Below are 24,909 nucleotides of genomic sequence, written 5' to 3'. Positions count from 1 at the left end.
TAGGGTCTTTACAGAAACTGTATTTTATCACAAAGACTGGTGGGAATTGCAAGTAGGACTTCAGAAATTTAAATTTCTAAGCAATATAAATCAAATACCTTGGGAACAATATAATCTCACAAGATGAGGGCTAGCTGAAAGTCTTGGTATAAGCAGTGGGCTCCAGGTGCACTATTACAAGGGAAATAAAAACTCTGCCCAGGCTGCACCAGCTTGTGTCTGTGGGACCCTGTGAGAGTGCTGCGGATGTTCCTTTGGTTGCCTTTTTCAGGGCGAGGAAGAATCAGAGAAGAAAAATTCTATTTACTGCTTTCCTGCTTTGTTTTAAGCAATGGATTAAACAGAAGATGACATTCAGGCTGTTAAAGCATAATACGTAAGTGGAATTGTTTATCTGGTGATAAACTGTGGGGAGCACATCCCTTCAGTTGAGTTGAGATTGGCAGTTTTAATGCCTGGTGTAGGGAAGGTCAGGCTGGTGATGGGGCTGGACCCTATGGAGATAAGGAATGAGTGAGGACCCGCATTGTATAGGATACTGCAGCACGATCTCCAGAGGAGTTCTTATTATGAGCTGTGGCTTTATTTGGTTACAATTTCTCTTTTAACTCCATGTCAGAGCTAAATAAATTGGACTTTGATTCTCCCTGCAGCTTTCCTGTAGTTCTGTAGTAGCAACGAAAAGAAATAGTATGATTTTGGTTTTTCTAACTCCTCGTAATGTTTACTTTGAAAATTAGAATAGGTCTGCTTAGCTCCTTGCACACCTGGAAGTTATCTGAACATCAAAGGTGCTGTGAACGAGACCATTTACTGAACCTCTTTTTTCTGATCTCTGAAGTGTTGTTTTTATATGATTAGGAATTTATTCTCTTTGTTATGGTTGTATTCTGTATTGCTAGAAATCATGAGTTTTCTTTTCAGGAGAAAAAACTATCTTAACCACTCTGTCTTTTTGGCAGCTCTCTTGGGTTTGCCAAGTATCTGGTAGAGGTGAAGAGGCAAAAGAGAACTGGGCTTTTGTTTGTTTGTTTGTTCTTTACAATGGATAAGTGTTTGAAATTATGGCATACTCGGAGTTACTTGGATAATGCTGGTTTTATTTTTTGGTGTTTGAATAAAATGCCATGTGGAGGATGCCTTTGTCAGAGAAATCATTTGTGTCATCTTCATGGAGGCCCCAAAATGCAAAAGAGGAGGAGAGGGTTTGTAGGTTAAAACTACCCCTGCAAGTGTATTTCCACTGTCCTGTTGCTTGCTGCGTTTGATTTGCACCTGTAGATGTAATCATGGTAAACCTGGATTTTTCTTGCTGCCCAGTACCAGCTGTGGGGCACAGGAGGTGCAGGCCTTCTGTGGGAAGACAGAGACACAAACTCAAGAAACAAAAAAGCTGTAAGACCAAATGTAAATACTTTGAGCTCAGAATGAGACATGAGTGAATTGGTAGAAAATGAAGTAGAGACACACACAGCATGTGGAAACAAAATGAATGTATTGGCATCCCTGTTGTTTAATAAGGGTTTGCCAAAAGCTCAGTGTAACTTCTGAGAAAGTATACTTGGAGATTTTTCCTCCTTTGTGTGGGGTGGGAAATGTTAGCATAACTAACCATATAAGAACACCCAGGCGTGCTAGAGATGGGCAGGGTGCATAGCTCTGCGGTGGTGTGTGTGGGGATTCAGCTGACCTCACTAGCAGACTGACCCCACGTGTTGCGTGTTCTTTGTAAGTACATGCAACCTCAGCTATTTAGCTGTTGCACATGAGTTTTGACAGGAGTATTTTATTGGTTCTAGCTCTCTACAGTGTAAGTTAGTGTACAAATAGAGCTACATTTTATTGATGTGGACCATGCACGTATTGCCGTGTGTGATTAAGCACTCACCAATGATTATGGAGCTCCAGCAATGAAATTGCAGTCAGCTGCTTAATGCAAAGTAGAGGCCACTGGCATTTGCAAACAAATCTCTGTGGCATGTACTCTGCAAAGATTAAAATCTGAATTCAGACCTGATAAATATCTTTTAACAGTTGTTTGAAATCACTTAAAGATATAAGAATGAGTAAAAAAGGGGAAAAGCAGTAGTGACTCACTTTGGGTTTAGATTTTTTTTTTATGATTAATGTCATAGGGCAAGGATTTTTTTGTTGTGGGTTTGGTTTTGTTTGTTTGGGGTTTTTTTAAGGTTTTATTGATGCTTTGTATTGGCTAATAGTTCTTTCTGGTAGTTATATGAAAGCTAAAAATCACACAGAAAAAACCCAAATGAGGGAGGAGTAAAAAGTTTGATTCATACATTTTGCAATGTTCATGTAACCCAGAAACAACCCAACCAAGCTGCTGTAGAGACAAAAGTTAAATTTGCAGATAAGGCCATACATCTTGAATTGTATGCAGAATGCACCAAAACCCTAATTTAAAACATTCACAGAGAGGAGGTATCAATTTTGATGGCAAATTCTCATTCAGTGTGTGTGGAGGTCTGTGAGCACTCCCGATCAGTCTGAGAGGCTGTGAATAGTTAATTATTCAGCTCGGAGTTCTGAAGTTCAAAACTCTAAGCACTTTCAGCAACAGATCGGTCATGTGAAGTCTCATTACACAGTCGTCTTTTGCAGTGCTGCTCTGGACCTTGTTTGCTCTTCATTGTGAGTGACTTTAAACTTTATTTTCCCAGGGAAGATGTGTGTTTCGATTTGTTAGATCTAATTGTTGTTCTAATTGCTAGATCTTTTGTTTCAATTCTGTAGGACAATTATAGAAGTTAATTTATTTTGTTACATTTAAAGTAAACAGACTTTGGTACAGCTCCAGAATCTAAATTGCCAGCGTATTTTTTGAACCTTTGTGCATTACGTTTGAAATGTATTTTGAATTTTGGTGAATGTGGTTCCATTCAAGCCTTTTAAAAGAATGTATAAAAAATTTAAAAGTTCTCATGAGGTAATGTGTCTCTGTGGTGTGGTTTTGGTTTTGTTTCTAATACTGAAATTCTTAATAATAGTAGCTATTCGTTGTGGCAATATCAGTGAATTGTGTAAAGTTATTTGAGTAAGAGGGAATGCCGGACTATATGTTGTACGAAGTGATAGTCCTGCCTTCAGATTTTACTGTAACATAAACATATTTAAGAGGTGTAGAAAGTTTTCCTTTTATACCATTTTGGATTTTTTTTTTTTAAGTGAAATGAGTGAAACCTATTTAGTGGTCACTCTGCATTCAGGAGTATACTGGTTTTTCTGTAAGATGGGAAAGGATAGTGAGAAAATTAAAATAGGAAATCAGCTTTTGTGAGCGGAAAATACAAAAGCATATTATGACTGAAATGCCAAGAAGTATTACAACACAGCAGTATTGGTTATACTGGTGTTTTATTACTGTATAGAATTAAATAGGCTACAGCTGGTACGATTTGTTGGAATGATTTTAATAATCAAAAGAAGAAATATGGGGAGGAAAAGTGTGATTATTCCCTCTCCTATCTATGCTATATATTAAACCTACTGTCAGTGCCATGTGGCTTCATAATGCATAGTACAGTGTTTCTGTTTATACTAATCCATTAAATCTGTTTGGAGAACACACAAACAGGTCCTTTGCATAAGTTGAGGGAAAACAAAATAATTTACCTTTTTTAAGATATATTAAAAAAAACATTTCTGTTTGGGGCTTGGTTTATTTGGGTCTTTTTTTTTTATGTATATATACACACACATAATGGATACCTTAGCCTGTTGTATCTTCTGTCACCACTGATAGTGTTTAAAATATTCTGTCATCCCTTCCTTGCACATATCACTTACACAGTCTGAGTGAAAAGAATGAATTGTGATTCATTCCTGTTCTGACATTTGTTCGCTGGTATGGAATCATATATATAAAAACATACTTGACTTCTAATATTCATCCATTTATTTCAGAAGAAAATCTAAAGCGCCACCGCCTCCATCTGAAACAAAGCCCATTGCTGTTTCTCCGTTTGATAAGACAGAATCAGCTAACCTCATAATGGAACAGAAAGAGGATGTGATTGATAAAGATATTGAACTATCCGTGGTCCTGCCAGGAGATGTGATCAAGTATACTACAGTAAATGGGAGGTAAGTTACACGCAATGACATTTTTTGTTTAATCTTCTTTTCTTGCTACAATTTACTGCAACCTTCACCCAGGTTTTAATCTCTCAGTAAAATGCAGGAGTTGTGTAAGCCTGAACATCGAGTGCGTCCAAAGAATGGCAATGAAGCTGGTGAAGGGTCTAGGGAAAAAGACCTATGAGGAGCGGCTGAGGGAACTGGGGTGGTTTAGCCTGGAGAAAAGGAGGGTCAGGGGAGACCTTATCATTCTCTACAACTTCCTGAAAGGAGATTGTAATGAGGTGGATGTCAGTCTCTTCTCCCAGAGAAGAACCGACAGAACAAGTGGAAATGGCCTCAGGTTGCACCAGAGGAGGTTTAGGTTGGATATTAGGAAAAATTTCTTTGCTGGAAGGGCTGTCAAGCATTGGAACAGGCTGCCCAGGGAAGTAGTGGAGTCACCATCCCTGGAGGTATTTAGAAGATGTGCAGATGTGGTGCTTAGCGACATGGTTTAGTGGCAGACTTGGCAGTGTTAGACTCTATGACCTTTAAATGTCTTTTTCCAACCTAAATGATTCTATGATTTTACTATGATTTTTGGGTAGGTGTGGAAACATACACGTTTATCTACCTCTTGGGAAGACTGTATTTTGAGATTCAGAAATTCCATATGGCACCTATCAGGATGTATAGCCATACCTGTTGTTCTTTCTAGTTACTGCACATCTCTAGAAAAATATTGGTTTGTGTGAGTCACTGAATTTTCCCATGTGTTTTCCCTGTTAGACTTAAGGATGAGTTCCCGCATCCTATTTGGGTACAGTCATGTGTTTGGTACTTGCTCAGCAGTGCAACCTATAGACTACTAGCAGTCCTAAAAGAAGGTGTCATCACTTCAGGCAAGATCTATAACGCTTCAAGGAAATAGTTTCTAGCTGCAACTTCGGAAAAATTATTTTTTAACAAATATATTTTGCTTAATTTGGTTTTAATCTGAAATATATATTTCAGTCTGCTAATTGGTATTATACGTTGTGTGTATAACTCAAGTCACCTTTAGCTGGGAAAGACCTGGACATTGACTGGTGAGGTGAAATCGTAAATCCTGGGACTTAAAATGTTATATTAATTATCATAGCAGGTCTACTAAGAAGGCTCCTATGCAAGTCCTTGTATGGATCAGAACAATTAGGATGCCAGTTTGTTGCTTTTCTAAGCTGAAATAAAGAAAACTATTTGTATGTTGTGCTTGTGTTAGTGTATTGCCAGTGTCTTGCAACTGAAAGCAAGCAGGCTGATTTGTTTTATCTGTTCATTCAAACCAGGTAATGTAAGTGTGTAGTTACACCTGCTTCACTTCTTAATGAGAGATAAAGTCTGGCTTGAGCCTGTTTGCATGTTTTGTCATTTGCTAGAGTTCATGAGGTCATTGCTTAGACATCAAATACCAGCTTGTTCACAAGAGCTGCAGTAGAGGAACTTTTGTGGATCCTCACACACACACCCTCCTACACACCCTGACCTACACACCACCTGTGATTTTCAGGATAACTTAACTCTGAGGTTATATTTCTCAAAAGAAATTATCTGAAGTAATTGATGCCACTATGATGCTTTATGGTATTCTTGCTAGTGTGTTTGCAGCAAGGAATATTGCTGTCTGTAAATGTGATGCATCACTCTTTTTTTTTAAATTTCTTAAAGGTGAGACTCCATCTGTACACTGTCAGGCACTTCTTTTAGCTTCCTTTGCCCACACTTAGGAGTACTGTGTGCCCTCTGTATTGCTTTACTAAGAACAAAGTGCCAGAAAGGAACGTTGTATGTATCTTCACTCGGTCAAATTATGTTGTGTATAATTACCCAGTGTTCATGACAGGCCCTAGGCTTATCAGGAGTTGCACACATTTCCCAATCAGTTTTATTATCCCACAGTTACTGGTTTGTTTTTTTTTTCACAATCAAGGTACTCTATGTGGTTAATCACATAAATGGCTCTTTTGCAAATAAGATCCTATATTAGCACTGCTAGGCTCCCTCAGAATGAGAGCAAATACTGTGCAGGACCTGCAGCTCGCTGTGAAATGTACTTCAAACTAGTTTTGCTCTGTCTAGAAATGACATACAGATAAATTGCTAATTTGTCTCTTTCCTGTTCATAATCAGAGATAAGCAGCTTCAGAGCTCCTGAGGAGAGAATACCTTATTTAAATCTCATACTAGAAAAAGCAAAACTCAGTTTCTATAGCCATGTGCTCAAATGTCATAGTCCCCTAGAAGAAACTTCTCTAGTGTTCTCAGATAAAACTGTGTTGGCTTGCTCCCTGATTTGGCATAGTGGATAGCAAGAGCTATGTAGAACAAAGCAAGGTGTTATGTAGATGAATATCCCAAGTGGGCAGAAGTAGGCAGAAGAAGGTCAGAATGAAATCCAAAAGGGGTTTTAGAGAAAAAGATTACAAGAGAGAATAATTTTTGATCCTTGATTTGATGTATAAAACTAAAGCAAAACCTGAGAGACTTAAAAAAGGAAGGAGGACTGAAATAGCACATTTCTCATTCTGAAACTTCAGGCAGGGGTGGATTCTTTTATTTAAGCCTGGGCATCAATTTGTATTTTGTATTAGTTGATGATAGTGATTCGATTAATCTGTTAGGAAAATGCAAATGGCACTGCAGATTCTTATCACCAGGATTCCTGGGAGGGAGCTCAGGCAAACAGTTATTTAAAACCAACCAACTCCCCCAAAAACACAGTAGGAGCAATGAGTGGTAGGAAGTGAAGGTATGTTGCTGTTCATGGTAAGGAATAAATGAAGCTGCCTTTTTTTTTTTTTTTAAGTGGGAGTGTATTTCAGAGTGAAGTTTCTGTTTCTTCTTCATTGGTTCTAAATACAGCATAAGGCTGAAGAATTTTCTGTAGCCAAAGAAAAAAAATAGCTTGAAGTATTTTATTTAGCAGTCTGATCATAAGTTAGTTTCTTGTTTTCCCACAAGGAAGAGATGCAGAGTTTGAGAAAGTTTTCTTGAGATTAATTAGTTTCAGTTGTATGCATAAGTAAATTAATGTAGAGATTTCAAGGGCCAATATGTTAGTGATGTGCATTTTATTTGGAAATTGTGTCAAACATAGTTTTGCAGGGTAGTATGTTTAGGGCTTCAGTTTCAGACACCTTTCTGAGAGACCTTAGCTTTGCTGAGTTTGTTTCTTAGAGTCCTTTGTGTGTTTCTATTTGATCCATTCTTGAGTATTTTCAGTCATTAGGGTATTCTTAATAAACTGTTGATTTACTCCGTATAGCTAGCTAGTGAATAACAAGCTTTGTGGTGTTGCCCTACTTTTCAAAGCCTATTGTACTTAGGTTTGTTACTAACAAATTCTGGGGGGGTTGGTGATGGTTTTTTGTTGTTGTTCTCCATGAAAATAAATGTCTTTTTCTCTTTAGAGAGTAGGATTAGTAAATATTTTGCAAGGAAGGCCATGAAGCTATAGGCTTACATGATCAGAGATCTATAGAAAGCCACACTGTGTATAGGTTGGTTTCTTCTCTACTCCCCCAGCCCCATTCCATCCCTACCTAGGAATACTTCTGGTGGCTTCTCAGTTTTGTTTGTTCAGTGGTGCTTACAGTGAGTCTTGTGATAGCAAGACCTTGCTTCGAAAGTTTGACTGTGTAAGAATCTCACCTTAAAAAAACAAAGTAGCAAATATCTAACCCTTGTTTTTGGAAAGCAGCGTAGGAATTTGGTGCATTTTTTCCTTTAAACAATTAATCCAGTAGTTGAAGTGACACCTTTCACTGTTGGTTACAAACATGACATGGTTTGAGACATTCTACATGAAGGTTCATCATTTAACTATCAGTTATGTGATGTAATGAGAGGCTGCTATTAGCTTAGGCAGGTAGGAGTGACCAGAGGAAAACAGATGAGAGATGGAGGGGTGCAGAAACATGTACGTAAATTTATGATCAGAGGTTTCCAGAAAACTAGGTAATGTAGTGAAGTTAAAGAAATTGCAAATAAAGATTTTACTGAAATTAAAGGAAGACAAGTAGGTGGTGAACTCAGAGACAGCTGATGGCTGCTTCTTTGGGTTTTACTAAATATTAATTATGGAAGTCGTTAAATTTGCTGTGATACATGTATTCCTCTACCTGCAATCCTTGAAGCCTTTAGCAGAAAATAGTTTTACAAGTTTTGGAGGATGTGATTTCAAAAAGAGATTGCTTTTGGTACCACTGTAGGAATATCTGTCTAAAGCAGTTGTTAAAAGTGTCTTGGCCTCCAGTGGAGGGGGGGAATTTAAAATCTAGCATCCTCCAGTCAAGCAGGTAATTTCTGGAAGTACCAGCAGAAAGCAAATTTGCACTGAATCGCTGTTTTCATGTACTAATTTGCATGTACCTGTCTGTTTGTAAGCAGCTATGTTTCTTGCTTATCATTCTGTCACTTCTTGTGACTGTGCTTAATGTGAGGGCTTGCCCCTGTCATCGTGGTGCATTTCCACTGGACAGCTTTTGGCAAACTTTGCGTGTGAATTCTCGTCCTGGTCATCTTTATTGTTCTTACCCTTTTCCAATAACTGAAGGCCAGAGTAAGGGCAGCTTTTAAAGCTAGTCAGTGTATAAAAATGCACCAGAAAAAAAGTAATGGGTAACCTATTGGACAGGCTGATAACCAGAAAGGTCACTGCAGAAGTGGTGTCTGCTGTCTGCGCTGGCTCCCTCCTCCCCTCCCCTGCCCTGCCCCATTGTGAAGTGGGGGAATGACATTCTCTGCGTTTGCAGCTTCGTTCTTGTTAGGGTGAGATGGATGTACTTGTTCTATTATGGGTTAGGCTAGAGTAGTTCCTTCTTTCTTCTAACTGGAGCATGTTGTGATATGTGTGAGAGAAGAATTGAAATAAACTCTCTGGTTTAGCTATGTCTGCAGTGCTCAGTGTTTTTCTCATGGTATTCCTCAAACTGATACATATCACCTAGACAAAAGCACAGGAATATATTACATACATTCTTCTATACCTCTTCAGACCATCTGATAGCTGTTTTTTTGACACCTTGGAGCATTATTTCTATATGGCTTTTTGTTTTATTGTTCCTTTCCTCCTGCCTTTGTCTCCTGAGGCAAGTATTCTGCCACTTAAGTAGGTAGAAAGTTCCCTCTGAGAAAAAAAAGTAGTAACAGGTCTGCAGTACCTTTATCTGTCAACTTTCCAACTCTTTCCATCTTCTGGAGGTGCAGCATGTACACCAGAGAGTCCAGCCCTGCTTCTAGTAATCAGAAGACAATTTGCTTAAAGACTGCTTGTTCTTTAAGACCAGGTGAAAGCAGACATTATATTCTACTATATATAATTTTATATATGTGTATATATATATAAAATTAAAGGGGGTGTGGGGAGAACAACACAGCGTGCACAGTAATTTCTAATGCTGAGTCATTCTTAATTCTTTTTACAGAACTGTATCATATGAAAAGTCTGGTTTAACTTCCTACTTAATAAAGGTATTCACAGTCTTATACTAGAGTTCTGCCTTGTTTGATGGCTTTTTGTAGAGAAGCTATCTATTTCTGCATTTGGCTATACTACCATAATACTTGCATCTGTTATGAGATTACATCAAGATATTAAGATTTCTGATAAAGCCATACCGGACAAAACCTGTATTAATTTTCTTAAACACATGCAGTGTTCTTTTTAACATAGCATTTGATTGCTTCACAGACTTTTAAGTTATTTTCATAATATCCCTGCCAGACAGAGCAGGTGATAGTTTTCAGTTTGTAGCTGTAACTGAGAGGTGCAGGGAGCATCAGAATGAATTGCTTCTTACGGGTGATTACCTCACTCTAAAAACTGAGAAAGGACCAGTTCCAGTGATGTGATAGTTCTATAACCTTATTCAGTTGTTGTAACATGCAAAGTTAGGATACTCTTCTTACCTTTGATCTCTTTAAACTTTTATGACACTTCTGTTTAAAGTATAGCTTTAATAAATTTATTCTAGTAGCAACTGGGTATGTTCAGCCTACCTTAATATGCTGTTCTGCACGTTCTTCATTGAGCACTGAGAGAGCAAGGATGTACAGTTAGTGACTACATATGAAAAATTTGGTTTGCCATACTTCATTTTGAAAAGGACATCTGTCGCATCACACAGAGCTGCTCAAGAAAATGCTTTCAACTGCTATATAGTCATTTGGCTTCCTTCCCTCTGTATTAAACACCTGGCTCTCATTTTGGGATCCCTAATGCAGGACCTCTTTTAAAGGTGACTTCCTCAAACTTTATTTCTCCTGCTTCATCCAAATGGCTTACACTCAGAATTTCTGAAAATAGAGTCCCTTGTAACCTCAGAATGGATATAAAAATTTCAAGCTTTGGAAGGAAACTGTTCTTAATGAATAGCAGGGCATTTATCACCCCCGCTACAGTTCCTATTGAATGTCAAATGAGGTGGCTAATCCATATATCCCTGCTGACCTCAGGGAAAGCAGCACTTCACACAAGCAAAAATATCCACCTTTATTCAAGTGCTTGGCATACTTTTGTGCAAACTATTTTCATTTTCTTTTCAGTGATTTTTCTTGGGTTTGGTGCTTTTTATTGTTGAAGATATTTAAATTTGGTGCCTGGCAGTAATTATTTAGTCAGGGAAGGATGCCTTGAGTTAAATGTTTAGCAGCACGTTTTCGCTGTAGCCTGCTTAATTGTCATCAGTTGTGACAGTCTCATTTGTTTTTCACAGGAAGCCCATGATGGACTTGCTGATCTTTCTGTGTGCACAGTATCATTTAAATCCATCAAGTTATAGTATAGAGTTGGTATCAGCAGAAAATAGCCAGATTAAATTCAAACCCAACACGCCAGTGGGAACGCTTGAAGTGGAAAAGGTGATTGTAAAGCCAAAACAAATGGATAAGAAGAAACCTGCCCCAGTTATACCAGAGGTGAGAACTAAAATTAAAGCATATTGAGAATTAGAATCACCGTTGTATTCAACAAGTTTTGCAGTTAGCTTGGCTTTGTTTCAGCTTTTCCTGTTGTCTCCCATGCTCTCACCACTCACTCCTGTGAAGTGCTCGGCTCCATGTTCTTCATAACCTCATCTTAGGTAAAATGTATCTCAGTTTATTGCAGCAAACTTCTTTGTTGCCGAAAGGAGGAAATATGACAATATTATTTGAAATCCTACACCTTACTGTCCTTTTGACAAATTATGCAGATGAATTGTGGCTGAATACAGCCTTCCACAATCTGAAAATCAACAACTTGTACCATCTTTCATGTTGTGAAATATATGCTCTTCTGATTGTGTGTTCATTTTCCTTTAATACATACTGTACTTTTTTGGTTGTTACTGGGCTTTTCTTTATATACCCTTAAGAAGGCAGGAGGAGCTTTTAGAAGTACTAAAGCAGCTTCTGGGTGTTGCCTAAATCTTCCCTTCCACTTCTGTCCTTCTGCTGTATAGAACAATCGTAATTAATTTATTTAGTAATAGTAATTAATTTATCTAAAGCACTTACACAGGGCCAAGGGAGCTCTGCTGCTCCCCTTTTTACCTTCATCCGATGTGTTGCACACAGGCATGCACTCGTGGCTCGTTGGCTGACTCCTACAGCTGCCTAATGTAACCCAGCAGGGCATCTCACTCCAGGCAGGTGTCCTGCTGGACAGTCAAGGGACAGGCGCTAGAGGAGGAGCAGGCTCGTTCATGTGTCCTTTCACTGCGTAGAAGGGAATTGCAAAATAGTTTCTCTTGTAGTGTTTCTGAATCTGTAACGCTGCTGAAATTGGCCATTGGTGGAATTTCTGTGATTATTGTAAAGCTGTTATAAAAATACCAGTTGTTTCAGAAGTTGTGCTGGTATTTATCGTAATTTTCTTCTCTTTAGCAAACAGTAAGGGTAGTGATAAACTACAAGAAGACGCAGAAGACAGTAGTAAGAGTCAGTCCACATTCACCCCTTCAAGAGCTCATACCAATTATCTGTAGTAAATGTGAATTTGATCCTTCACACACTCTGCTGTTGAAGAATTACCAGTCTCAAGAACCCCTTGATGTGACAAAATCTCTTAATGACCTTGGACTAAGAGAATTATATGCCATGGATATCAGTCGAGGTAAGACAACTTTTAAAAGTTGCAGTTACAGAAAAAATAATTGCTTAATATTTCAACAATGTGTATGTTTTGCTGGGATTTTTTTTACTTACGAAGAAATTAATTTCTAGCAATTTAGTACATATTTCATTAGTCTTCCACAAAATTGAAACTGGGAAAAGTTTACTTGTACTTATGTTTGCGAAGTACAATATAAAGGTTTTATTTTCTAACAGAGTGTTAGATACCAGCCAAGGTGGCCAAGTACAAATAATCCCCTAAAAGCAACTCCTTCCTTGCCTTCCCCCAAAAGGCCAAACCCACCGTATTTCCCGTAGCTCACAGAAAACACATAGATCATGATAAGCTGAAAAGAACAGAAGCATTGGAGAAATTTAGTTTTGTTTTTAAATTATTTAAAAGGTATTAGAATATTGTGATGGTGTTCATATATATTTCTGAGTGCTGTTTGCTAACTTTGTACGTTGTGAAGGAATAATAATTCTCTTTTTAATTGTGGTCCAATGGGGGCACAATGAACTAACTTCCTTATATTTGTACAGATTCCTATGCATACTTTCAGCTTCAGCTGTAAGCCTGACTTTCATGAAGGGTTTATTGTACTGTGATTAAAAAATTCTATAGAGTGTGGTTTGTTTCAGAGACCTATCACAGGAAATTTTATCTCAATATAGAATGCAGTAATATTGTCTCACTCCTGTTCTTGACCACTGCACTATTTGCTTGTTTTAACTTCTGCTCTGAAATGCGGGCGTTTGGGTTTTTTGTTTGTGTCTTTTACCTCGCTTCTACCTAAATACCATAACCTTATCGTTTGGTGTTTACAGTTTCAAGAGTTCACTCAGTTACTTCCCAAAGGCTAGTTACCTTGAACAATGGGAGAATGACAGATTTGGAAAATATGTCCTTTTTCCTGTGGAGAAAACAAAAATTTAATCTCTCTTTCTTCCCCACTGGAAAACAACATATTTTTAACTTGCCTAAACAAGTTACTTGGACTACATGTGCCCATGGTGCATTGCCTTGCTTGTTGTCTGGCTACTGCTTTCATTTACAGGCTGGCAGAGCTGCCTTTTGCACAGTGTGATGTGTGCTTCACTTGAATCAACAGCCAGAAATCCTTAAGAGAGAATCTGAGGGCATATATGCTTCCTACATGGCAGTGCTCCGCTGGGAAATTCAGATACACTTCAGTTCTCTTGATACAAAGTAGTTCAGCATCATTTCAATTTTGCAGACATCTTCAAAGCTCTGAATTTACCGCTTTCTTTATGAAAGTGAATGGTGAGGTGTACCTTTTACTTAACAGAATTTAAACTCAAATTTTATTTTATTCAAATCGTATTTTAATTTTACGTTCTTCTTTGTTTTTCAAGTTTGGACTGCCAGACAATCCAAAACTTACAGAGCAAACTATTCTATCTCATTCCTTCAGAAATATAAGTGAAGCCTTTCCTTAATTACAAGATTCCAGTCCGCGTTACTGTCTTCAGGCTCAAGTTCTTAAATGGCTTATAGCACTCAGTAGTACAGATACACATCCTTTCACTGCGGGAAAGTCCCCAGTTACTTTTTCCTAATGTTGAAGATTCAGCTTTCTGTGTTTGTAAGTTATAACTGCATCCTTGATTTAGATTCACATTTTCTGTCTTTCTTTTTGTCTTTCTGTAGCCACATCACCAGTTGATTTAAATTTACCGTCTTTGCAAGGTACGATTTACTGAAATAGGCAGTGAAACTGTAGCATTTAAGTTCCTATTATAACATCTGCTCAGCTGTGACCTGTGACACGAGTAATTATCTCTGTCCTGTCATAAATGCATATTTTAAAAGATAATGCAGAGTGGATATACCTAGCTATATATAAGTATTTCTGTGTGGTTTTAGCCGAGACAGACTGATTAAATTTGAAGTCATGTTTATACTGACATGTGTACCATGAACCCATAGTGGCTTTGCTGATTTCTGTTGTTTATTGCATTTGTATTCAATGGTATTTCTTTAAGAAAGTTAAATCTAGTAAAAACTAGAGACACAACCTTTAGATTTACAAATAGCCTGCATGAATACAATGTAAGGAGGATAAATTCTGCAAGATACCAGAATGGACTTGACTGTCTTTACTAAGACTGCCATGCAGTTACACAGGGAGTCTGACAGGTGTTTCGGTGATCTTCCTCCATAGTCATACCACGTGCAGGTTTGTGCCTGACTTGTACCACTTCACACTTTGCCATGAGTTTAAACTGCTATGAAACTGCTAGGAACTGAGAACTGGAGAGGCTGATGTTCTTTTTTCCTTTTACAGCCTATGTGATATGAACCATAACATGTGACAAGTAGGATGGGCTGGATTATGTGCTAGGGGTATTAATAACAGCTGAATCTCACCTATTCAGAGTTCTGAGAAAGACAGGAAGACCACGGATGGTAGGAAACCTGTTCATTTTGCAGTGTTTAGAAAAAGTGTTGATGCAGGTGATTTACGATGTGTTTTGTATATCCTTCCAGGAAGCTTATGACAGACAGTGAAATAGTAAGAATGCAGGAGAAATAATCTGTGCAGTAAATAACATGTAGAACTGTTGTCTTCTATTTCAGACTCCTATCAATCTGAAAACTTAGATGTTCTGAAGGAGAAAGAAAACAAAGGGTTCTTCAGCTTTTTTCAGCGAAGCAAGAAGAAAAAAGAACAAGTAAGATGTAATTTGGTATAAGCAAAACTTCTAGAACTATATTATGGAACTATATTGAGCAATCAATACTGTTGATTGTTTTCCAGAAAGTGTAAGTAACGTGGATGTTTTTTCTTTCTTCTCCCTGTACACCAAGGCTGCCAGTGCCCCAGCAACTCCATTGATGAGCAAGCCAAGGCCAACATTTATCACGAGGTCTAACACTGTTAGCAAGCAGTATGATTCAAACACTCTGCCGTCTGAAATGCCAAAGAAACGGAGAGCTCCTTTGCCACCTATGCCGAATTCTCAGAGTGCTCCCCAGGACCTTGGACAAGCCCAAGTCAGACCAGCATCTGATACTGTGAAATCTAACAGCCTTGATAGGAACGAACAGGTTAGTTACATTTGCTTCACTTTCTTAAGAAGTTTAGACATAATAATCCTGATAACCCTGTCGGTGTCTGCTGAGGCTTGAAATAGATGGGAAATAAAAGTATAGTACTTGCTTTTAAAAATTTTAGTTTGAAAATAACTATGGAAATTGAAAGATTTGTTCCTTTTAAACTTTATAACCTGTCTCCGAAGTAGCTGCTGTATTTTGAAAAGGTAAAACCAACTTCTTATATAAGTCAGTATTGTGAGCACCTTTTTTTCTTTTGGATGAACAGCTTATATATTTAAATATGAGAACATTGTCTCACTTTACCTTGTAATTATGTTTTGATATTTACATGGGATAATGAGTAGTTTGTTCTTTACATTACATTACTGGAAAAAGGTGGAAATCTTGGGGAGTAGTCAACATTCTTGTGCTCCCAGAAAGTTAAAAGTAAGAATTTTATTTTAGTCAAATAAGGGTGCGTGTTTAGTTGAAGCTATGAGATGTGGACTACGTATTTAAGTAACCTATATATCCTATGCATTGCAGAAATTCTGCCAACAGAATTTGGGAGAATTGATGCATTAAGTATTATCTCGATATTGCACATATTGTCAATTGTGAATTCCAATTGAAGATCAAGGCTAAAACTGTTGTTATATTATTATTTCATGCTTTGCTTTGAGTGCGGTATCTAAAGGTGGTCTTTAGTGAGGTAATTGGCATGCTAGAAAAATGCAGAGCTAAATGAAATACAAGTCTGAGGGATTAATTTTGTGTTGGACTCAGAGACAAGAAATTTCAGACTGACTATACAATTATTTACTCTTTCACTAATGTACGGAACCACAAGAGAGCACTGTTTAACAGAAGTTCTGAATTTGTGTATTGTGTCCTGCTGAAAAGCTTTATCATTTGAAGAAGACAAAGGTTTCTTTCTGTATTTTAATAAAAGGGACCTGGGGAGGGAAGAACTTTTTTTTACCTCATCATGTTTGTCTTTTAATTGAATTCAATTTTTTTTGAAAATAATTTATTAATGTCAACATGCTTTAAATGATTAATATCCTATTATATCTAACAGTAATGTATGACTGCTGGGCTAGGATCTGTCACTCAACAAAATTGCTTAGATTTATTATTTTGTACTGACATTTCTTATTCATCTAAAGTGATTTGACTGAAGTTGAGTTGCTCACAAAGAAAGGACAGAAGTCCAGAATAAGTTATATTTCTGTGTGTATTTTCTATTTTGTGCTTCTTTGTGCAGGTCCCTTAGAAGCCTTTGACATGTGTTTTTTAAGGTTATTTCTGTTTCTGATTTGATTGCACAGTGATTTTTTGGATAAAACAGAGCTTGGGACTTAAATGTGGGTTAATATTTGCTCTGTGCTTTGAATTTTATTAATTCATATAAAATACTTTGTCTTTTTAATACCTGCTTTCCAATAAATACCATGTAATGAATGAATTTGGACTGCATAGTACATACTGCTCAACTTGATCAGGGAACTCTTAGGAGGGTTCCTATGAGAGACTTCCTTGGAGGATAAAGCTGCTGCTTGGAAAAGCACTGAGGCATTTTCAGAGACATCCTTCCTGCAGCACAGGGAGTGGTCCATTCCCCTAAGTGGGAAAAGGAGTAGGAATAAAAATAAATAGTCTCATTTGAACATGCTTCTGAGAAAGCTCAAGTGCAAAAAGAAGCGTATGAGGTATGGGAAGGGGACAGAGTAATTCCCAAAAAGAAATGCATTGATACTTCTTCGACATGCAGAGATGCTGTTAGGAATGCAAAGGCAAGCCTGGAGCTCAAAGTGGCAAGAGGTGTCAAGAATAACAAGAAAGGCTTTTGTAAGTTAGCGGCAAGCCGAAGTCCAAGGATAAAGGATGCGGTCATCCACCTTTATTTTAGCACGGTGTTTTTCACAGTTTACCACAAAATTTTTTGTTGAAAAAATAAACTATGGACTAGACCCGTGAACCACAAGATAGGACAAAAAGCTGGCTAAACAACTCAAATGGTGGTGGTCAATGAATGGCTCAAAGTTGGACTGGTTGTCAGGTGGAGTTCCTGAGGAGCTGGTAGTATGGCAAATACTGTTAAATACCTTTATAAACAACCTAAATGATGGAATTGAATGCACCCTCAACAAACTTGAAGCTGACACGAAACTGAGCAGAGAGGGAGGTACACCAGAAGATCCACCATTCAGGGAGACAGTGGTAGAGAGGAACTGAATGAAGTTTAAAAAAGATGCATGTGAAAGTCTCTGTTTGGTATGGAGTAATCCCAAGTACCAGTACAGGCTGGAATCTGGGTGTGTGATCCCCTTTGAATCCAGTGTACTCAATACTTTTTAGGTCACAGCTGTACTGCTATGTCCAGATTTGGTTTTTGCAGTTCCAGGTAGAGACTAAAAACAGGCAAGAGTCTAGTGGAAGGCCATTATGATGTTTAAAGATTGGAGAACAGATCTAATTGCAGTCTTCCTAGACACCTAGAAGGTGTTACACCTAGAAGGTGTTACAGGGGAAGTACAGGTATATGCTTTGCCTGGATGCATGGTGACAGGGTGAGGACCAATGGGCGCTAGTTCCTTCCGAGGAAATGCCATTCAGATACAGAAGGAAAACTCATCACTGTGAGAACAGCTGAACACTGGAATAAATCACTCAAGTGGTAGAAGCTCCGTTACCAGAAATATTTGAGACATACCTTGACAGGCTCCTGCAATAACCTTTTCAAGGACCTTGTGTTCAGCAGAAGATTGGACCAAATGATCTTCAAAGGTCCCTTCCAAATTAGACGTTTCTATTTCATGTGGGTGAAACAGACTCTTGATTTTTCAAAACTGTATGCACGTACAGAACAGAAAAAATATGATAGGGCTCCATCACTAACAGAAACCAACAAATACTTGTTTTTGCTGTGAGATCAACCACTGCATGAGTAGTACTGTCAAGGGAAAGATTCGGAAGCTTGTTTCTCAGAGTTTCTGCTGAAGTCTCTAAAATAAGTAAAAAGGTGTGTCTAGCTATTGGGACTTCTGGTTTCTCTTAACTGTAAAATAAAGGGCAGTTCTTTTAAAAACAAGGTGCTAGTCAAGGCACCATGTAAAACATTGTTACTTAAATAAAAATGCCATTTACAGGAATTGCATCTTCATAAAGTAAATCGGGCACTATTTAAATACATAGAATCAGTCTTTATTCAAAGAATTGGCATCATAAATACAGAATTTGAGGTGATACATAAACATTGTAAAATAAAGTCGATTTTGATGGTTGGACAGCATTTTTTCATTTGTATCATGTGAATTAATGTTTCTCAACCCAAAGTGACCAATTTATACTCACTTAATCCAAGTTAGTTCTCAGTAATGAGGCAAGTACAATGGTCACACTAGACCACAGATATTTCATTGTAAACAATATAAGAATTTGGTTTCTCATATTCCCCACTGTTGAAAATGTGCATCCTGCTGGTAGGATTTAAAGTCTTTTTTTGGGTTGCTCACCAGGCTGAATGGTGTGTTTGCTGGGATAAATATAGTATGCTTGGGAATTTCACTGTTACTGCAGTGTCCCATTAAGTTAATGTACAAAATTTAGGAGATAATTCTGCCCCTCCCCAAAGGGTTATTTTTTATCTGCTTTTGCCTTACAAGAAGCGTTTTCTTGCAACTCGTATTGCTTTTAAGAATGCCTAAATTCTGAAGCCTGCCCTTCAGTTTATTTGGCAGACTGGATACATACTTTATTTCTTCTATGGACCAGGATGACTTTCTGCATGTGCCTTATTATAGACAAACCTCTTTTGTAACATACACAAGGAAGACAAAGTGCAATGTCAGTTTTGCCTGGATAAACTGTTTGCCTGGTTTTGATAGAAACATACCAAAGCAGTAACATCAGACAACAGTGAAATGAGCCAACTTTAAGGGAACAAAGTTCTCACTGTTGTCTGTCTTCAAATTCACAGTGTATTGTAGTCCAGTTTCTCACAGTATGAAGAAGGGTTTTAATGTTTACCTCCTACAGCTTCTCCACTTCTTTTCCCTTAAAAAAGAAACTGCTTGCCCTTTATATGAGCAGTTACATTATAGTACAAGGGTTGGAATTTTTTTTGCCTCATTTTCAGAGTGATTGTAGCATTAATTTTTGGAGATATGTTCCTACTTTTAGGGGGTGCAATGGATGTAAGGGTAGGTTTTACAAGCTATTATGTAGCATGATTTGCTCATTCTATAGGAGACTCAGAAGATGGCTCATAAGCCTAAATAGTTAATGTTTGTCCAGCAAATTTCTGTGTTAAACCAGATTGGAAATGAGCATGTTGGTGTCTAATATCGAAATCGCTCACTTATTTGTCACTTTTGATTTTGGGTGAGATGATGGGTCTTGTGAGAAGTATGTTTAGAACTAGCAAGTTAAAATATACTTGCAAGTAGAGAGGACTCAAGGGTTTTTGCAAAGTGCTGTTGTATAATGCACTATGGGTATCTTCAAAATTTTCATACAAGTGGATGCAATTTTCTAGTAATAACACTTCTTTATAAGAAATTTTCTTTTAAAGAAAGAGAAGTATTTGATTATGTCCAAAATGCCATTGCTGATTTTCTTCCTAATGCTTTATTTATAAAAACTAGACTACAATATCTTAATTTTATCTCATGGATGTTTCTCTCCTTACACTGTTTTCAGTTATTGTAAAGGAGCGTACATAAGCTATGCTTGAGTAGGAACAATTAAGTGGAGATTTCTAGTCAAAACACTGAAGTTTTAAATGATGGATCTCAACTCTAGAAATACAGCTTGCTTTTATTTACACAACCTTAACTTCTAAAGAAATTTAAATCTCCAGTCTATCTCACTGAAAATAAATGGATAAGATGGGAGAATGGGGGAGGGATGGGAAGCAACTAAACTTTAAAGTATGTCTGAAAAGGTCTGTTAGCCACTGCCACAGAACAGCTTGGTTAAGATTTCTGGGAGGGATGAGTTCCATACTTGTGAAATTACACCAGAGGCTCAGTTGCCTGAAACTTGATGGTGAAAGAAGTTTGGCAATGATGCAGTGAGCGCCACGAACATCAGGGAGGTTTTGCACAGAGTCAGGGTTACCTGGGAGAAGAAAATGCTCAGAACTGCCTGTTTGCTCTTGGTGAGGTTTGCATGAAGATCATTTGATGTGATTCTGATACGATTCAGAATTGGTGGTGAACACTGGATGCATCCACTTCTTAGTATAGCAAATGCATAACTTTGTCTCCTTATTGTATTTACTTCTGTACTGGCAAGTGTGTAGATAAATCATAGGAGAGAATAGTAGTATAGGGTGTTTGGACAGAATAACACCAGCTGAGTTTCTCCAAATGTATTTTGTATGTCCTTTCTTTCGAATAGGTCAGAGGGATATTACTTCATCTGTAGTACTTGGGCTAAATTTAAGTATTTTGGGAAGCTTAAGTCATGTAATAGAAATTGACTGCGTTAATCTTTGTAAGAGCAAATACAATTTTCCCCTGCCCCGTTACTCCATGGACATACATTTACCTACATACTTGTACAAAGGGAAGAAAGAAATACTAGCAATATGGATAGCAGTGTGCCTTGATATCCCAGTCGCCTGTATATTTTCTGTTAAATCTAGTTATCTATGGAGCAAAAGAAGTAGGTACTGGTCATATGAAAATGTGTATATAGTTACCCTTGGTGTGAGGTACACTTTCCAGCATGCTGAAATGCTCCACTACCACTACATTCTTTCCCAAATACTTTTTCCCCCCCTTCCATTCCAGCTGCAAAATTACCGTGGCTGAATTACCTTTCTTTTGCTTTTTGAAATTGTAAGAAGGACCAGGCACAGTGTCTGCTACTGCTTGCGGAGGCTGGACCTGGGGAAGCACTGGCCTCTGCAGGTGTCTGCTTGGGGCGATGTGGGATTTGGTGCCAAATTTATCAGTACACATTTGAGGCTAAAAAGCTTCATATCCACCCTTGCTTATTGCAGGATGAGGAGAGTGTACAATATTAAAAGTTGAACTCCTGCATATGTTGTGGAAGTTACAACAGAGTTCACTGGTGTTTCTGCACGAGCATGATTAATTACTTCAGTGATGCTAACATGAGTTTTAATTTAAGTGTAACTGATAAAACAGTGGTTATCACTGGCAGTTGGTGTGACACATGAGCACCCAGATGTATATTCCAATACTTTGTCAGATAAGTCTTAATAACATTATTTTAATCTTTTTCCATCTGTTTAAAGTACTATTTTCACATTACAGCCTTTGTTAGGATTTGAAAGCTCTTAATATTCATATGTTGAATAATTCCTGAGAAAATCTGTTCAACACTTGAACCTTAACTGGAACATTTAGTACTTTCTCGAAATCTCTCTTTGCAAATTGTTTATTTCTTTGGATGCAAAGGGCAGTAGAAAGGCTTATAAAAATCTTCTAGTAGCATTTGTGCTCTTATGCTGAGAACATTATTTCCCCCCTCCACACATACTCTTTCTGTGCAGGAGGGAACTCTGGTGACATCTGTTTAGCTGAGCGAGTATGCGCAGAGCTCTGTGCCAGCTAAGTCAGCTGAGGGAGCCTGTGTGAAGCAGATGAGGGTGCAGACCTTTGAACAGAGAAACCATGTCTCTGTGCAGAACAGAGAGGCTGCAGCCTCATGAGCAGCTACCAAAGAGGAAAAAAATAGAATTGCCCAACAGCAAGGAGGAAAATGATTTGACAATAAAAAAAGCCTAATTTGGGGAAATAATATTATATTTGACATCTCCTCCTGCATAAATTCAGATGCTGATTTTTTTAATTATGATTATTTTTAGAATTATTTGGGAACCGTAAGTAAGAAGCTATAAAAGCATAAAGCGATTTTTGTTCTGTGACGCTTTAATCTAGAAACTGATTTCTTTAAAAACTATTCAAGCATGCAAGTTTTTTTAATTAGAAGTAGAGTGCTATGTCCCTATCCTTTGCTGCTTTTCAAAGAACATTTCACCTGGTGCTTTGTTTTGTCTCCTTAAAACCCTGAGTCCTGCTTCGCTGCAGAAGGTTTGAATTGGTTGCTTTGGCATTGAAGTAATTGGTAGTAGAATTTTGTGAACATTTTGGATGGTGTTGCACTGTACAGAACAGTGAAGTATCTAAGGCATCTGTCATACCTGACAGTGAGGTGGGACAAACCAGATGACAGTATGCCTAGGGAAGCTCAGAGGATGGTTTTCACCATCCCAGTTCATTCATTCTGGTATTGTACTGAGGTCTAACAGGAGCTGCCAAACACTGCTTCACAGACATGTGGTGCCAGTATCTTTCCTTTTGTGAGTAATTCTCTTTATAGTTTTTATTGTGTACAACCAAGTACTCTAGCTCTTGGTCTTTAAAAGCTGTCTTACTGTAGGATGGGTATTTGTTCAATGTTAGCTTTCTAATGATAAGCATCTTAGTCTGTGGATATTGACACAGTCAACAAATCTGTTATCAGTGATGTTTTTGAAAGGATGGTCAGTGAAACAAAAACTTGTAGGTGTATTTGTGCCATCTCTGTTCCTCAGTATTCTTTCTGAAGTGGGCTGGTTAATTGAAGCAGAGAGAAATTCTCTGAAGATGACCCCACATCCAGTTGCTGTGTGGATCCTTTTACCCAGAAATGAATGCCACTGCAGGATTTTATTATATGGCCGAGTAGACAGGTGATAGGGATCAGAATTACTACAGAAAGTCAGCTGTGTCTGGTGCCAAAATACAGTCCTTTATTGCTGGCATCCTGAACATTATTATTTTAATAGGTGTGGAAAAGCAAGGCATATAAAGCAAACTGCAGTTAATAATGGCAGGCAAATTAACAACCACTGTCTTTTTGAGAAACAGAACGTATTTTTAAAACAATTTAAAATGAAATTGGATGTCTGTATCATAAAACTATGAAGTCTTCAGCAGGCAGCCTTTGTCCAGTTTTTAATGGTTTTGATTATCTCTGAATTAGGAATTTTTTTTTGTCTTTTGCTACAATAATGAGGACATTGTTGAACTTCAACATCAATAGGTACTATAATTATTATTTTTATAACTTATTACAATTTAACTTCAGTAAGTATTAAGATTCTAAGACAGTTGTACTTTCCAAGATAAGTTTTGAAGGCTGGCATTCAAAAAATGTGTATAAAAGTTTAAGTATTTAAAGTAGGGAACAAAAATCACAGTAATTATCTATAGAGCCTAATTAGAACTGCTGTTGAAGGAATGAAGAAGGAAACATTGTGTCATGTCATTGCAGTGGGGTGTTGTTGAAGCTTCTTTCCGCAACAATTTTTAGCTACTTTTAGAAAAGAATTGTTTGGAGTTTGTAGAATAACCTTTGGGCATAAAGAATTCAAATTCTCTTTTGTACTATGTGTAACAACTGATTTTTTTTTTTTAATTTTTTTTTTTTTTAAAACTCTACTCCTTGGAGGAATTAAGATGAGAAACATAATACGTTGGGTAATAGGTATATATTCACTCTTTCCCAAGTGTATTTTATAAATACCTTTGGAGCGTAATTACTAGAACTATTTTGCTGTTTTTCTTTGATTTCTAATAATCTTCATCCTCCCCTATCTCCCTTCCTAGGCCCCTCTGGGATTAGTACGGAAAGGTTCTCTGCCGCTCAGTGACACAGCTTCCATCAACTCCTCTCTGCGGAGGATGAAGCGCAAAGCACCCTCACCACCCTCTAGAGTACCAGAAGATCAAAGTGAAAGCTGTAATGAGACTGGTAATCTTTTAATGCTGTTTAATTGGGAGGCAGCAGAAAGTATGGCAGTTTGGCTAAACTTGAAAGAAATACCACCTCATGAGATAAGAACTTCAAGTAAAAATATGTGTGCCAAACATCCTCAGGTTGTAAGGCGCAGTAAGACTACTTTATGAGATTGGCTCAGGTAGTGTGTGTGTCAGCGGGAAGCAGGAGCAACCACAAAACCAATGGTGAAATGCAAAGAGTAAATTTATTTTTGCTACCTGGCCAGCCGGGGGATCCCTGGAGCAGTGCCTCGGCAGAGGCGCGGAGGCACAGGTGCAGGCGCTGCAGAGCGCTGGCCATGCCACCTGTAATTCACCCAGGTGTGGTTTACCACTCCGCTTTGATCTTTCCCACGGCAGGAATCTCAAGCACGATCAACAGGGTGCCTCTCAGGTCTGTCACAGGCCTGTGTTAGCTCAGCGCAGATGTTCTACTTCCCAAAGATACAAGTCTAAGCAACCATTAGTACGGTATGCGTGTTTTGCTACACCCCAGCTACAAGTTGCTTGAGTGTGTTTACAAATCCTACTCGCCAATCTTCCGTTACTTTCCGACAAGTGTGAGAAAGTAGGCAGGTTTGAGGGCACGCAGCTCAGAAAAAAGCAGAAATTACCAATTTAGTTATAATTAGGTTAACTATAACAAGACTGTGTTTGTGTTAATCAGGTGGACAGCTTGAGGTGGGGAGAGAAGGTGGGGATCAGAGAGGATTTAATAGGAAATGGACTGAGAAGAAGAATTTTAAAGGATGTTTTGTATCGTTCTTTTGTAATTCCGTTTGATGAAAAATTCAATTATCTGGTTCAAAAATACCTAGGAATTGAGATTAAATA

At 37.9% G+C, this 24,909-nt stretch overlaps 1 protein-coding gene across 6 annotated transcripts in view; it reads left to right on the top strand.

The window, feature by feature from the left end:
• The window catches only part of COBLL1 (cordon-bleu WH2 repeat protein like 1), an 86,536-nt gene that overhangs the window by 44,394 nt on the left and 17,233 nt on the right, over positions 1-24,909 (top strand). For 5 of the 6 annotated variants that reach the window (XM_040602827.1, XM_040602828.1, XM_040602825.1 and 2 more), the window contains exons 2-8: positions 3,925-4,104; positions 10,836-11,037; positions 11,986-12,214; positions 13,886-13,924; positions 14,816-14,910; positions 15,047-15,286; positions 23,905-24,049. In XM_040602827.1, coding sequence (XP_040458761.1) covers positions 3,925-4,104; positions 10,836-11,037; positions 11,986-12,214; positions 13,886-13,924; positions 14,816-14,910; positions 15,047-15,286; positions 23,905-24,049 — 1,130 coding nt within the window. The remainder of the gene's footprint in view (positions 1-3,924; positions 4,105-10,835; positions 11,038-11,985; positions 12,215-13,885; positions 13,925-14,815; positions 14,911-15,046; positions 15,287-23,904; positions 24,050-24,909) is intronic. The other variant, XM_040602826.1, reaches the window with a different exon arrangement.

The sequence above is a fragment of the Falco naumanni genome, chromosome 8 (assembly GCF_017639655.2).
Source record: "Falco naumanni isolate bFalNau1 chromosome 8, bFalNau1.pat, whole genome shotgun sequence".
Taxonomy (NCBI): domain Eukaryota; kingdom Metazoa; phylum Chordata; class Aves; order Falconiformes; family Falconidae; genus Falco; species Falco naumanni.
This window is presented reverse-complemented; position numbering and strand designations above follow the sequence as displayed.